We start from the raw sequence: 15,092 nt of genomic DNA on the forward strand, positions 1-15,092 counted from the left end.
TCTTTAGTAAATAGTGTTGGAACAACTAGGTAACCTGGAAAAATTAAGGTTGGCTCTACAGCTTATGCCATAAGCCGATACATATTTCAAAATGGATAAAGATCTAAATGTAAAAAGACAACATAAAAACATTAGAAGGAAATGTGAGCAATTCCTTTAAATTTCTGGAAGTGGGGCAGGCCTTTCTAACTTGGACCTCAGATCCAGGAATCAGAAAAGAACGTTGATAAATTGTATGTAAAACAAAAATTTTTAAATCTTTAAGGCTAAAACACCATAAGCGAAGTCAAAATTCTATATACTTTACAAAAAAGCTTTGCAACTCATCTCTAAGGGATAATTTGCGTTACTATATAAAGAACAACTGGAAACTGATATGAAAAAGACCAACAGCCTAATTGAAAAAGTGAGCAGACAAGTGAATACAAATAGCTCTGAAATGTAGGAAGAGATCCTCAGCCTCATTCGTGGTAAGAGAAATGCAAAATAAAACAAGGCATTTTTCACCTAATCAGAGGAACAAAAATCCCAGTATTTATCAACACACTGCATTGGCGAGGTCATGGGAAACAGGCATTTGTCCCACGTTGCTGGTGGGAGTGCACGTTGACATGGCCTTATGAAGGGCAATCTGGTAGTATGTCAGAATTTTAAGATCCATACATCCTTGGACCTGGCAACTCCATTTGCTCTGGGCAAGTCATTATTCCTCCCTGCCTTGTTTTTTACTTCATGGAGTTGTGAGAGTTAAGTGGGATAACGCATATAAAGCACTTAGTACAAAGTGCCTGGCATGTAAGAAGTTTTCCAAAAATGTTGGTTAGTAATATAAGAGCAGCTAATCGGCATTGAATTCTTAGCCCATGCCATATTATCAGACTGTGCTTGGTGCTTTTCATGTATTATTTCATTTAATCCTCTAACAGACACTGTGAAGTGGGTGCCATTGGTTCTTAGCCTCCGAGGAGACTAAGGCACAGAGATGTGAAGTGGGCTTCAGAGCAGAAGCCCCTCTATTAGGTGCAGTGGGATGAGAAGCACCTTATGTGTGCACGGTGCTGAAGGAACACAGGCGGGCACATAGCCCTGTGTGTACAACACACACAAGGGGCCATTTTGGTTTTTGAGAGAAGAGGTGGCTTTCAGTTCAGTTTCTCTCACTTTCAAGTTGGGTAACTTTGGAGTAGGGTTGTTTGTTTTGTTTGGTTTTAATCTATTTTCAGCCTATCTTCTGATGTGTAAAACTAGGTTAGTACCAATTTCAAGGATGGTTGTGAGAATTAAGAGAGATGAACATAGCTATAGCTAGGCATTCAGGTCCTCACAATCTATGCTTGAGGAAGTGACCTGAACAAATGCAGGTGGGGTAGGGGTGCGTGGGGAAAGCATTCTAGGAAGAGGGAACGCCACATTCCAAGGCTCTACAGCTGGAAAGAGCTTAAGGAATCCAGGAAGGGTGCAGGTTGGCATGGGGTGGCTGATGGCCTTGAGGGCAAACCAAGAAACTTGGACTATTTACTAATAAAAATGAAAGAGCCACTACTTGTTGAGGGTTTGCTCTGACATTTCCATCAAAACTAGATGAATCCATCAAAACTACCCCAGTGAGGTAGATTTAACAAATCCATTTGTACACAAAAGGGAGCTGCCAGGAGCCACAGAAGGGATGTGACTTGATCAATTCTGTGTTTTGGAAGATCCCTTGGACCGTGCGTTGGACTGATAAGAGGTGCTCTAGTGACCTGCCTTAAATTTCATACATTGGCAACAACAAAAAGAGTTTTATCATTTTCTCTTTTATTTCTTCACAATTTATGTTCACTGTAGAAAATATAAAAAGTACAAGAGAGTTTAAAGAAACATAAACAATTGTTGATTGCATCTTTCAGAGACTTCCCAATTGATACTTTTCTTCCAGTCTTTTTTTTTTTTTTGTATGCAAAAAATACGTAGTCACTAGAATCGCGGATAGGCGGAAGATGGAAAGAGGCCACTGTTAAGCATTCTTGATAGTCCCTCTTCTCTTCCTTTCCGTTTTATCAGGACCAAACCAAGAGGAGAGGCTGATTTCCCGCCACGTGTCAGGGAAAGTCCCCACAACTCGGCGCCGTGACCCTCGCTTGCCATTTATTTACACCGGTCTCTAAGCGGCGCCGGTCCGAGACGGGGCGGGGACGAGAAGAAGGCGGTGCGAAAGTACGTTTTAATTTGGGCCCCGCTGCTGCCCGTAGCCGGCGTTCCCAACATGGCGGCTCCCCAAGACGTCCACGTCCGGATCTGTAACCAAGAGATTGTCAAATTCGACCTGGAGGTGAAGGCGCTTATCCAGGTAGTGATTCCCGGGACCCCTGCCGGGCTCCAGCAGCCCTAACGAAAGCTCCGCAGGCCTGTGAGCTCGGCGGTCTCGCTCCTGAACTTTCCCCACTCGGTCTCCCAGGCTGTTGGCCCCGCCCCAGAACCATTTACCCTCTTGTCCCCCTTTGATCCTGTCCCCGTGACCGCTGGCTTGATCCTCCGTCTGGGTGCCCCTTCTCCAGAGCACCCCGCTGTCCACCGCCCCTAACCCGGCCACCCCTTTGTGGCCCCCATTTGTGGCCCCACTTTGTCCCTCCAACCCACACCCCGGCCGTCGCCCCGCCCCTGAACCACCGCACAACCTACCTGTCATCCTACTTGGCCCCGCCTTCTGACACCTCCTTCCCTATCACCTGGTAGCGTCCCGGAGGCCATGAACCCTGGTCCGGTGCCCCGTGGCACCCAAGGCCACCTGGCACGGGAGGCATCGGGTGAAGTGAACGTAACCTAGACCGTAGTTGCGTTTTTGTACATGAGGACATCGAGTAAAGCACCAAGGCCAAAGTCAGAAGGCAGGCAGTGGCAATACCAGGACCCGGACTGGGAAACTCCGCCCAGGAAAAGCACCTTAGAAAGTCTCTCTTCCTTTTAGCAGACAGGGAAAATGAGGTACTTTGCCTTAAGCTATTTAAGGGCAGAAGTGCAATAAATCAGTTTGCCTAGACGAGTGTTAGGAATGTAGAAATGGTTCCATGAGTTTAGCAAAAAGAAATCAAGAGTTTTAAACCTTGGTTTTTTAAAGCAAATTGCTTCCATTTCCAACAGATGTCACTAAACATTAGATGTAGACTTGGAGTTTGTAACAAAGTATACCAAAAAGTAAAGGAAAGTAGGGCTTCCCAGATAAACCAGGTGCAGAATAAACCAAATTAGTGGTTTATCATATGATGCAAAGAAGTGTGGTTTAACGAGTATGCCAGAGGACAAGTGAAGAAACATGATGCAAACATTTAAACTTCTTGAACTTCACTTCTCCGACACATAAACTACAAAAATCCTAGGCCAATTCTAGAAAAATAAACTTAGGATTCATATAAATGAAATTACCTTTTCACATAATCTAAATTGCTTAGGCCCCCTTTTGTGCTTTTTCTAACATTTGAGTTGTTGTGATTGCTGATGGGAAAGATTGATTACAACTAGATATATTGCATTCTAACTGTGTTCTAGCTGCTCTGCTAAGTGCTTTACATACATATATGATCTATGAGGTAGGTAATATGATAAGGAAACTGAGGCACAGAGAACTTAAGTAATTTTTTCAAGAGGTTACACAGCTAATAAGTTGCTATAGCCAGGATTTGAATCCACATAGTCTGGCTCCAGAGCCTGTTCTGAAACCCAGCACCAATAATTCTGAATGTCTGGCAACAAATTCTAAATCTACCCTTAAAGTTTCTGTAAACACTCTGATTTATAACTGATGGTTTGTAAAATCAGACTGCAGAAGTTAATCTTGTCATTTGATGCTAGGTATTTAAGCATCAAATGTTAAGTGTAAAGGATCTAAAGTTATAGTATCACTTCTGCATGTTCATTCTTGTTGGACATACAAGCTGTTTTAAGCTTTTCATCCTGGCCAGGTGATGTGTATTGTTAAAATTTAGGAACTAAAAGGTAGGTCAAGGCAGAGCTGTGTTTGTTTCTATGCTTTTATATTATCTGCTTAACATTAAAGAAGCATGAGAAAAATGCAAATGATAATGGTTTTGCTTGTGTTGCAGAGGTAAATAGCAGAGATCAGGATGCGTTACAATCAGTAGGCCAGTCTCACTGTACACATGGTGTCATTTCATTTCATTGCCTCGGGAAAGGCCTCTCATCTCTTCAATGTCTCCCAGGATATTCGTGATTGTTCGGGACCTTTGAGTGCACTTACCGAACTGAATGCTAAAGTGAAAGAGAAATTTCAACAGTTACGTTACAGAATACAGGTGGGTACTCCCAGAACCGAGATGCTGAGAATGGGTAACAGTGAAGGGGGCTCAGTCCTGCTTATAGCCTCTGCTTTTAGAGCTGTCCAGTTTCTTTAGATACCAGTTGGAGGGAGTAGCAAACATTTTTAGACAGCGAGGGTGACTCTGTACTAACCTATTTATCAGATAACAATGAGAAACTTTTGAATACAGAACACTGTCAGCTGTGTCAACAAGTGGATGACAGGAACATGATTATCCTTGGGAGTTTTTTTTAAGGGTAGTCAAGTGAAGCAGTGGGAGTGGAGAAGAAACAAAGGAATCTGTAACTGGTTGTGATCAATTAGTTGTAAACACCACTGCACTAGGACCAGCTACATCCTTGGAATATGTGAAACCCTGAGGCCACTTCAACTGCTTTCTCTTCTCTGTCACCCTCTCTAACCCATTCACTCGTTTTCACCTCAATCCATCACCAGTGTCTCCTAGGCTTTTTTCATGCTGTCACTTTGCCCAGCATCTTCCTTTCTGTTTATATAGTCAACAAGTTACATCATGTGCACGTTTAATACACCTGAATTCAACTATTATATGTGCCATCCCAAAAAACACTAGAGAGCCAGGCACAGTGGTTCACACCTGTAATCCTAGTAACTCAGGAGGCAGACAGGGGAGGATTGCTTGAGCCCAAGAATTTGAGACAACCTGGGCAGCATAGCCATCTCTCAAAAGATTTTAAAAATTGACTGGGCATGGTGGCACATGCTGGTAGCTCCAGCTACTCCAGCGGCTGAGGTGGGAGGATCACTTGAGCCCAGGTGTTTGAGGCTACAGTGAGCTATGATCAGGCCACTGCACTGCAGCCTAGGTAACAAAGCGAGACCCTGTCTCTTAAAAACAAAACAAAACAAAACCCCAAACACTAGAGAATGAGAAGTAGCAGTTTGACTAGCAGAGATATTTCTACTGTTGTGCCTTCCGTGAAGGTTAGATGGGTGTCGTGAATCTGCCCATCCCTGGATGGGTCTTGTGGTGCCTGGTCTCATCGCATATGGTACTGGGGTTTAAAGACTTGTGCTTTTCATATAACATGACTTCAAAAGCTAGCCAACAACTCTATTGTTGCTTAACAGAAGACGACAGTCTGTTTCAAAGCTGGCCAGTTGGACACCTGTGAAACAGTCTGTCTGTGTCCTGTGTGTTGCCTTCCTTAGGGATTTTAAAGGGCCATTTTGAAAATGTGCAGTTTTTGCTATAGGAGTTAACTATAGACTTTCAGCAATGTCCCCATATCTAGCTGATCTCTTTTGACCTCCATCTCCAGCACTGATTTCATCATTTCAATTTTTTGTTTTTGAAAGGATGTTACTTTTACATGTTGTATAAATGTGTATGTATATGTAAATGCAGACATACAGTGAAAAGTCTCAGTTATGTCTCTTTTTTGTTCTCTGTTCCCCTCTTCCAAACAGGTAACCACTTTTGTTACTTATGTATCTTTCCAGAGTTTCTCTACTCAAATGTTTTAAGAGACAAATATAGTTTCTTATTTCTTCGCCAATTCTCATCTGAAAGGTAGCATACTAAAACGAGGCTTTTTTTTTTTTTTTTGAGACAGAATCTTGCTCTGTTGCCTGGGCTAGAGTGCCGTGGCATCATCATAGCTCACTGCAACCTCAAACTCCCAGGCTCAAGTGATACTCCTGCCTCAGCCTCCCAAGTAGCTGGTACCACAGGTGTGTGCCACCATGCCCGGCTAATTTTTTCTATTTTTTTGTAGAGACAGGGTCTTGCTCTTGCTCAGGCTGGTCTTGACCTCCTGACCTCAAGTGATCCTCCTGCCTCTGCCTCCCAGAGTGCTAGGATTACAGGTGTGAGCCACTGCACCTGGCCTGAAACACAGCTTTTTAAAACTTGAACAATATGTGTTGGAAATCTTTCCATATCAGTAATTAGAGAGCTTCCTCATTCTTTTTTAAATAGCTGTAATTTTTTTTTAGCCAGTTCTCTATTAAAGAGCATTTATTTGGACTACTCCCACATTTTTCTTTTTAAAGCTAACTTATTCCCTAGAAGACCTTCTTCAACTCAGCATGACTTCAACTCTCCTACTACACCCACCACCTTCAGTATGAGTGTTTCTCTGTTTTTTCGTTTAAGTATCTGGGTGCTTACCCAGTGTTTATTTCCTTCACTAATTAAAATTACCTCACCGGTACATTTACATATTTATTACTTTGCCCCCACATCCCCAATAATGTCACTACCTTGAGCTGGGGTATCCCTGGCACCTAATAAGGACCTAATAAGCACATGGTCAGCAAATGAATAACCCCATCCCTGGCTAGAGTGCCCTGGTGTCAAGCCTAGCTCAAAGCAACCTCAAACTCCTGGGCTTAAGCAATCCTTCTGCCTCAGCCTCCCCAGTAGCTGGGACTACAGGTGAGCACCACCATACCTGGCTAATTTTTTCTATTTTTAGTAGAGACGGGGTCTCGCTCTTGTTCAGGCTGGTCTTGAACTCCTGAGCTCAAACGATCTGCCCACCTCTGCCTCTCAGAGTGCTAGGATTACAGGCGTGAGCCACCGTGCCCGGCCTTATATACTCTTTTTATACCTGGAAATAAATACAAGATTTCTATTTGTTTGATGTTTTTAACTTTTATATCAGTGTATTTTTGTGTATTGGTAACAAGATTGTGTGATACTAGAAGAGAATTGGCCTCATCCTCAAAATACGGTGTTCTGCACGTAGTAAATGTTGGGCATGACTGTGTGTAAGTACCTGTGTGTCTGTCTTTGCATGTATGATTCTCAAACTGGAATTTGAGAACCATTCTAACCCCTTTCTTCTCTCCAGAGTAATACTGCTCTCTGACAGAACTTCCAGGCAACGTTTCATGAGGAAATTGTACATTTCTCCTTCATTCCTCCCTCCCTTCTTCCCATGCATCCATTTTTCCATTCAGTGATTCTAGGCCTAATATGTGCCAGGCACGAGGGATATCCAAAGTGAATAGCACCACTTGTAGCTCTGCTTAGTCATACAGTTTACATTCTAGTAGGGAATATAGATTTTAAATGAGTGATCATGTCCATCCCCCAGACAGTGTGCACCGCACCCGTTAGGTGTGAAGGGATCAGTGGGCTAGTATTTTGTCATTTCTTTTTTTCTTTTCTTTTCTGGCATGCCCTGGATTATAAGAGCAGCAACTCTCACTTCAGGGCAGCCGTGCCTCCCTCACAGGCTGACTGCTCTGGCTCTCGGTTCCTTTCTCCCTTTTGTGCCCTAGGGATTCTTCTTTGTTGCAGACGTAGCTATATATTTAAAAGGGTGTGTGTTATATGTTACCTAGCATTCCTAGGTGTTCTATTTTCAAAGTGTGCTTCAAGTGCTATTGTACGCCTTTGCCAGAAATAGAAGTGCTCTTTTGTTTTCATATTGGTGTTTAAAATCATTTTAACATAGAGCTATTTTTCCACACAGGAGCTTGAGCAGTCGGCTAAAGAGCAAGACAAAGAGTCAGAGAAGCAACTTCTACTCCAGGAAGTGGAGAATCACAAGAAGCAGATGCTCAGGTAGGCGGGGCCTGGCCTCCTGCCAGTGGCCTCTGTTGGGTCACTTGTTCCCTGTGAGGCCTGTGCATGTGTTTGCCTAATAAACCCGGTTTAATGGGGACTTACTTATATCATTTACACGCAGGCAGGATGTTCTCTCTAGATCAGTAATTCTTAAATCGGGGCGGGAGGGGGAGGGGTAAACAGGGCCCCTGTGGGCAGGTGGAGCTGTGCCTAGCTTGCAGAAGCATATTTCACATTGTGCTGTATTTTATGTTTTTAAAGCAAAACAAAAAATATGATTGCTTTTGTAATGCAGGGTTGTTTTTATCTAAGAATAATTGCTACCAGAAAAAGTCCACTGAAAGAGAAACTATTTCAGTTGGACCAAAATTTAAAAGGTTTTGAGCGGGATGTTATCTGAAAAAATGAAACAAAAAAAATGTAAATAAGTGTAAGTTATGTTAAACAAAACTGAGGTTATAATTACAGCTGTGTGATAAAGCTTTATTATATAGCTGCAGCTATGTGCCATTTCTTTTTTTCTAAAGTGTCTAATTGAAGTTATGCCATTTTTTGATATTGAGTTGGGAGAGGTATTAACTTTTCCAACAGAATTGCCTGACAACATGAAATAGTATCTTTCCTGTCACGTTTGACTTTTGTAACTAATTATAAAGAGAGTTGTTGTTCCAAATATATTTGAGGGCTCCGTCAGCTTTCCCGGTTGTCTGGAGTCTAGATCATTCTCTTCACCATTCTCATCACCCCCACAGTTTTCTCTTTGCCCCTGTTCATTGGTCCACCTCGGCCAGATCTGTGGCTCTGCTTCTGAGCATTTCCTCGGCGCTGTCCTCCCTGACAGCCGCTGTGTGGCAAAGACACGGCCCGGTGAGCCCAGTGTCAGCAGAGAGGGCGAGTGAGCGGCAGGCGATGTTCCAGCGATTACTTTGTGTTATGATGGCTTTTGCTTTCCTGACCCACCAAACGTACTCAGATTATAAACACTGAGTGCAGAGGAGCCCTTGTATAAGGCACCATAAGTCACAAAGACACACTCAGCTGAGCATGGGTTTAGAGCTGGGGAATGGCCATCCATGAAGCGGGAGTTACGGGCAGGAGAGAAAGTGGTAAAATTAGCACTTTGGCAACTGTGTTGTGCTTGCCTGGGTCGTCGTGCTTGTCACACCATACACGAAGCATCTGTTTGCTTGTCTTTCTCCCCAGTAAATGTGAGCCCCTTAAGGACAGACACTGCCGCTCCTTCATCCCTCATCCCAGGGCCCCACAGAACTCCCTTGCCAACCATTTGACAATGTAACTGATGCTTTTAGAATGGCAAGTGTGAAATGGCAGATGCCGTTTAGGCATCAGAGAGCCCATTTGAAGACCTTCAGCATAAAGGTGCTGTTAGAAGACCACCCTGTCAGCTCATGTACTCTGTTCTAATTTTAGAGTATTTATTTCCAGGGCTTAGCACGATTGGTTTAAGCCGGCTGCATAAGAGTTCTGGAGCATGGGTGTGATTCTCAGAGAGATGCAATTAGCCTTTTTATAATTTATTGACAAAGGCTGCATTGCTAAACCCAGGGAGCTAGCTATTAAATTTCAGTTGTCACTCACAAGGGAGCTTAGGTAAAGAGTATAAATAAACAATGTCAGTCAGGGCTCTGCTAACACAATATGTTTGTGTTGTTCATGACTGGTCTGTAGTATGTAAAGAACAGCAAACCTTGAAGAAATATTGAGAAAAATTGGCTTTTGGTGATCTTCTTTCCTTCCTACCACATATACTAATCAAGCAGCTGAGGGGCCAGAAACGATGTTGTAGGCACTGGAGATACAGAGATGAGTAAGTCATAGTTTTCAGGAACAGCACCGGCCAGGACACGTGTGCCCAGCTGGGAAGTCTGGTTGCTGCCCTTACATCTGGAGCCCTTGTGGGGCTGTGCACAGAGGAGTGTGGCCAAGAGGGGAGAGGGACAGACATAGAGCATCCCGAGGTGGCCTCCAGGGTCCAGTTGAGAGGTGTCAGGACTGAGAGAGGGCAGTTGCTGGGGCACCAAGAGGAGGAAGTGGCAAGAGGTGGCCCCCAGGGCCACACCTAGGGGGCCTTCCCGATTGCTCCTTTGCTGGAAGGCACTGCAGTGATTTGAACTAAGGAACTGGGGGAGTCGACAGAAACTTACACATGACCCTTCTGATTCCAGCAATCAGACCTCATGGAGGAAAGCTAATCTCACTTGCAAAATTGCAATCGACAATCTAGAGAAAGCAGAACTTCTCCGGGGAGGAGAGCTCTTAAGGCAAAGGTACCTGTTCTTTTGTCTTTCTGGGCTCTGATAATAGAACAGATAACAATTGGCAAGATGTGAAACCCACTGCAGGAAACCTCCGCTTGTTTTCAGCTTGGTATTTAATTTTATTACCTAAATAATTTTTTTGAAGTTTGAAAGGAATGCATATTTATTTGTAGTAAATTGGTAAAATAAAAGTATATGAATTACAAAATGAAAATAAGCTGTAGTATTATTACTCACGAGCATTTTGGCATATTGCCTCCTCGTTTTTTCTTCTTTCATATTTTTTACAAAGTCAAAATCATACCATATATAAAATTTAGTATCCTACTCTTTCAGCACAAAGCTTGCCCATTTTTTAAAGTTAAACAGTACATAGTATGTTGATTGTATGTTAGTACAATCCCCTGTCTCCTTGCATTTCTAGTTTTTCAGTATTGTTAATAATATACCAGGGCATATCTTAGAACATAAGGCTTTATCCACATTTTGGATATTTCCTTTGGAGAGATTCCCAGGGATGAGATTATTGGGTCAAAGGAATGAACATTTCTAAGGCTCCTGATCCATATTGGAAAACTGCTTTACAGAAGGCACCATTGGTTTACATTCCTGCTAGCAGCTGCAAGAGTGTGGGTCTCAGCACGCCCTTGCTATTAACAGCATTGACTGTGATCATTTAAAATATCTACACCACTTTGATAGGTAAAAAATGGGCTCTCATTTGAATATGGGGCCTGCTTGCAGCGAGGCTTTTGTTGACATTCCTCCTCCCCTTCCTCTGGACTTTTAGGAAAACCACCAAAGAAAGCTTGGCCCAGACGTCCAGCGCCATCACAGAGAGCCTCATGGGGATCAGCAGGATGATGTCGCAGCAGGTCCACCAGAGCGAGGAGGCCATGCAGACTCTAGGTAAAGCCAGGCCGGGAGGAGGAAGCTCTCCCACAGGCACTGGCTCCAGAGCCCTCACCGGGCCCCTCCGCCTGCATGCCCGAAGCTCGCTGACTCTGTGGCTTCTCACTCACGACACGACTTGACTGACAGCTGGGTCTCACCCCGAGTGGGAAGGTGCTGCTCTTGTTTCGCTTTTTTATAGTTGTACTAGAAGACCCCGCAGCCCGTCAGTGTTTCCCCAGTGGACGCTTTCCCTGGGGCTCATGTGAGAAGCGGAGACCCTCGGGCCTCTCCCGGAGAGAGGGTGTCGGCGGGGCTAGGCAGGGGGCCTGGGATTCTGACGTTCATCCAGGGCTCTGGGGCCCTGTTCGGCCAGGCAGGTTTGGGAATTGTCGCCCCAAGAGCAGTTTAGTGTTGGCTGCTGGTAAGACTACTGGGACCTCGGTTTACAGTCGTACCCCCAGTCGTTATTCTTCCTGTGAGTTCCTTTCACAAGATCCCAGCCAGGAGCTACAGAAGAGACTGAGAGTATCTGCCTGTGACACAGAAGAGGAGCAGCCCTCCCCAGGGCTGTTCAGTGTAGGAAAACAGCGTTTACTCCTTGAAATGCTTTTGGCAAATTTCACACAGAGACAAAGTAGCGAGCATGGTGTCATGAGTCCCCTGAACCTGTCACCCACTTCAGCACTGTCAGCTCATGGCCAGTGAGTGAGTTTCAGTTCTACCCTCACCACATTCCCCCATCTGGATTATTTTGAAGCAAATCCCAGACATCATCCATAAATATCTCAGTTGGTCTCTCTAAAAGATAAGGGACTCTTTGGGAAAAAAACAAAAACAACCCCATAACCATAATACCATTACCACCCCTAGCAATTATCTGTAATTTTGAACTACTTTTTTTCTCAGTGCACCATTCAAGAGCCAGAAGGAAAGGAAAGCAAACAAGTAACCCCACAGCCACGCCTTGTGTCTGCAACTTATGAGCTTTCAGGCCCAGAACCAGCCAGCCGCCTCCTCCCGGTGCGCACCTGGGCACGGCTGGGCCTTTGGGAGGCTTTGGAGGGAGTGAGAATGAGACAACGTGGCCTTTGAGTCTCGGCTTCGATGCTCTAATGTGGGTGACAGGACACCCCCCTCCAGTGATGAGAAGGAGACACAAATATTGCTGCTTTCTGGGGTGTTAAGGGGCCCCCAGTGTGAGGGTTGTTCTTGGGGCACATTTTTAGAAGAAATAGCTGTTGAAGAAAAGGGAAAGTGCAGTTCTTAATCCTTTCCTTATGCCCCACAAATTCAGCTGGATTTAAAGGCCTATTAGGACTACAGTTTAACAGAAAAAAACCTATTAGGGCTATGATGCCTGGAATTTGCTGCAAAATCCTAGGAGTGGGGGGAGTTGCGTGGGGTGGGAGCCGAGATGACAGGATTGGTGGCTCTTAGGGACGGGTGATGGGCACATGGCATCTCATGATGCTGTGCTGGCTACTGTGGTGATGGTTCAAAATTCTTCATCGTAATAAAGTTCAGGAAGAAAGGTCTATTAGGTTTTTACTTAACAAGTTCTTATTTACTTCGGGTTTTGAAATGGCAGCCAGCATGGAGCAAGAGGGCCGAGAGGGATTCTTGTGTAAATGCTTGTCTTTCCTATTTTATCTGTCATTTTTATTGCTGTGTTTCTTCTGGTAATTAATGTCATTTACTTAGTAGCTTTTAATTTTGTGAAGAGGTAGCACATACAACGTGGTGAAGGAAAAAACCTCCAGCCTAGAGCTGTCCAGTAGAAAACGTGAGCCCACGTGTCACTTTTCTAGTAGGCACATTCACAAGAGTAAAAAGAAACATAAATTAATTTTAATATTACATTTTGTTTAACCCATTGGGACATTGTGCAAAATATTATAATTTCAACATGCAGTTAATATTAAAAATTATTGGGATATCTGACATTCCTTTTCTCCCCCCATATTAAATCTTGGAAATCTTGCATGTATTTAATACTCACAGACATCTCCATTTGGATTAACCACGTTTTACACGCTCAGGAGCCACATGGTATTATTGGCCAGGACAGTACACAAGGGACACAAGAAGACAACACTCCGTTCTGACTTCCAACTGACCCTTGACTTGTCCATTCCCAGAGGCAACCACTGTTACCTATTTCTTTTATATCCTTCTGAGATCCTCCAAGCTCATATAGCATAAGCAGGTGGAATATTATTTATCTGCCTCTTTCTTACATAAGTGGAAACATTTCACATGTGCTCTTTTACCCTTTGCCTTTTCACTTAATGTATCTTACTCGATGGATGTTCCGATGATACCTTATTGTGCTTTGTAGGGGAAGCTTGCCGGGTAAACCTACCCCAAGTATCAGGCCCGGAAACCTATAGTCACAAATACGTTTGACCTTGGGCACAATGATCCCTTAAAGGACATGGGCCCTTCCTTAGGTGTCACACAGCATGTCACACAGTTGTCACATCTTTGAAGCTACAGCCTGTGTCCCAGGCCTGCAGGACTGAACGACGGGTATGTGTGAGGGCTGTGGGAGGGCCCAGCCCACCCTGCCCTTCTGTGCTCCTGCAAAGAGCAGGTCTGACTGGCTGACATCTGCCAGCCGCACCTCCCAGGTGGGAAGGGCTGGTGCCCCCTGGCTGCCGCCCCAGGGCCTGCCTGTGATGGCGGGTTGTTCACGGGTTGTTCACGGGTTTTTCACGGCTGGTGGCTCTTCTCAGCAGCACCTGTCTGCTTCGGAGAGCCAAGGTGCGGGGCGCGGCAAGCAGGCCTTGTCTGACCTTGCCCCTAGTGACATCCGTGATTGAGGACTCCCAGACAATCCACCTCACCCTGGAGCTGGCTGGACCTGGGAGCCTCTCCTTGGCGGCTGCTCATTCTCTCTGCCCTCTAGACGGTCTCCATGCACGTGCTGGGTCCTGGCTCGGACACGCTCGCTCAGAACGCAGGCTGTTACTGGCAGCCTGGCCTGCAGAGCAAGGTCTTTGGCTTCCGTGCTGCACAGTCTGAGTCAGGCCCCTCCCTCTCTTGTTTCAGTCAATTCTTCACGAACAATCCTGGATGCAAATGAAGAATTTAAGTCCATGTCCGGGACCATCCAGCTGGGCCGGAAGCTCATCACCAAATACAATCGCCGGGAGCTAACGGACAAACTTCTCATCTTCCTTGCTCTGGCCCTGTTTCTTGCTACGGTCCTCTATATCGTGAAAAAGCGGCTCTTTCCTTTTTTGTGAGACCCCAAAGCTGCCAGCTTTGGCTCTTCCAGCTGCTGTGTCAGGGTCCGTCCAGCTCCTGAGCGCCAGCCCAGGCCGCCAGGCCAAGCCACAGCCGCGCTTGCTCCCGCCACTCAGCAGCTCGGGGAGATGCAGCTGCCTGGTGTTCTGCGAGTGGCTTGTGGAGGGCGAGCAGAGCAATGGGGCAGGCCGGTCACTGGGACACCGTCAGAACACAGGGGTCCCTGAGCACTCAGAGCCCAGCAGCCAGGATGTGATCCCCCTCCTCTCTCCCTGTCCCACTGAGCCCTAAATGCCAGATCTGGTGGAGGGAAGAGAGAAGAGGTGGGAAGAAGGATGATGAAAACTCACAGCCATTCCTTGAATAAACTTGATTGTATTTAATAGAATAAAACGCATTTGGTTTTATAAGGTATCCCTCTGGGAATGTTTGTGCCTCTTCTCTTGATGTCCAGATTTCTAGGACATGAACTTGATTATTTAGTCATTTACGCAACAAAGAATTATTAAGCAGCTGCCACACACAGGGTGTTACGGACACTGCTGAGCATTACAAGGACATTGGCAAAACCAGACACGGTTCCTTCCTCGGGGAGCAACAGAAAGATCTCATGGACTATTAGGAAGGAGAGTGCAAGTGGCCCCCTGTGGGAGTGGTGCACACCAGCTTCTGAAGGGGCTGAGCGGGACGTCTTTCTCCTCTGCACAGCAGCCCGGCCAGGCCTGGGATGTGTCGTGACTCGGGCTGGCTAAGCCTTCTCTCAGGTCCAGAGCCAAGTACAACCAAAGAGGGAGAAGCTAGTGAGAAGCTGAGGCTC

At 45.3% G+C, this 15,092-nt stretch overlaps 1 protein-coding gene across 3 annotated transcripts; it reads left to right on the forward strand.

Annotated features, from left to right (window-relative positions):
* The first annotated feature begins 2,198 nt into the window (after positions 1–2,198).
* On the forward strand, positions 2,199–14,689 carry BNIP1 (BCL2 interacting protein 1). 3 transcript variants are annotated; one of them, XM_045551165.1, is made up of 6 exons: positions 2,204–2,329; positions 4,197–4,289; positions 7,759–7,850; positions 10,040–10,141; positions 10,923–11,041; positions 14,078–14,689. In XM_045551165.1, the coding sequence occupies exons 1-6, from the start codon at positions 2,246–2,248 to the stop codon at positions 14,272–14,274; spliced, it is 687 nt and encodes a 228-aa protein (XP_045407121.1). In that variant the 5' UTR covers positions 2,204–2,245; the 3' UTR covers positions 14,275–14,689. The 3 variants fall into 3 exon arrangements, with proteins under 3 accessions (XP_045407123.1, XP_045407121.1, XP_045407122.1); XM_045551166.1 differs by having other exon boundaries at positions 2,242–2,329; positions 4,080–4,289; XM_045551167.1 differs by lacking the exon at positions 10,040–10,141 and having other exon boundaries at positions 2,199–2,329.
* Positions 14,690–15,092: the final 403 nt, after the last annotated feature.

The sequence above is a fragment of the Lemur catta genome, chromosome 5 (assembly GCF_020740605.2).
Source record: "Lemur catta isolate mLemCat1 chromosome 5, mLemCat1.pri, whole genome shotgun sequence".
NCBI classification, from domain to species: Eukaryota; Metazoa; Chordata; class Mammalia; order Primates; family Lemuridae; genus Lemur; species Lemur catta.

Bases quoted from the DNA above. Each gene is read 5' to 3' on its own strand.
- BNIP1 (XM_045551165.1), top strand. From the start codon at position 2,246: ATGGCGGCTCCCCAAGACGTCCACGTCCGGATCTGTAACCAAGAGATT. The intron at 2,330-4,196 runs GTAGTGATTCCC...AATGTCTCCCAG, and splicing joins AGGTGAAGGCGCTTATCCAG to GATATTCGTGATTGTTCGGG. The intron at 4,290-7,758 runs GTGGGTACTCCC...TTTTCCACACAG, and splicing joins AGTTACGTTACAGAATACAG to GAGCTTGAGCAGTCGGCTAA.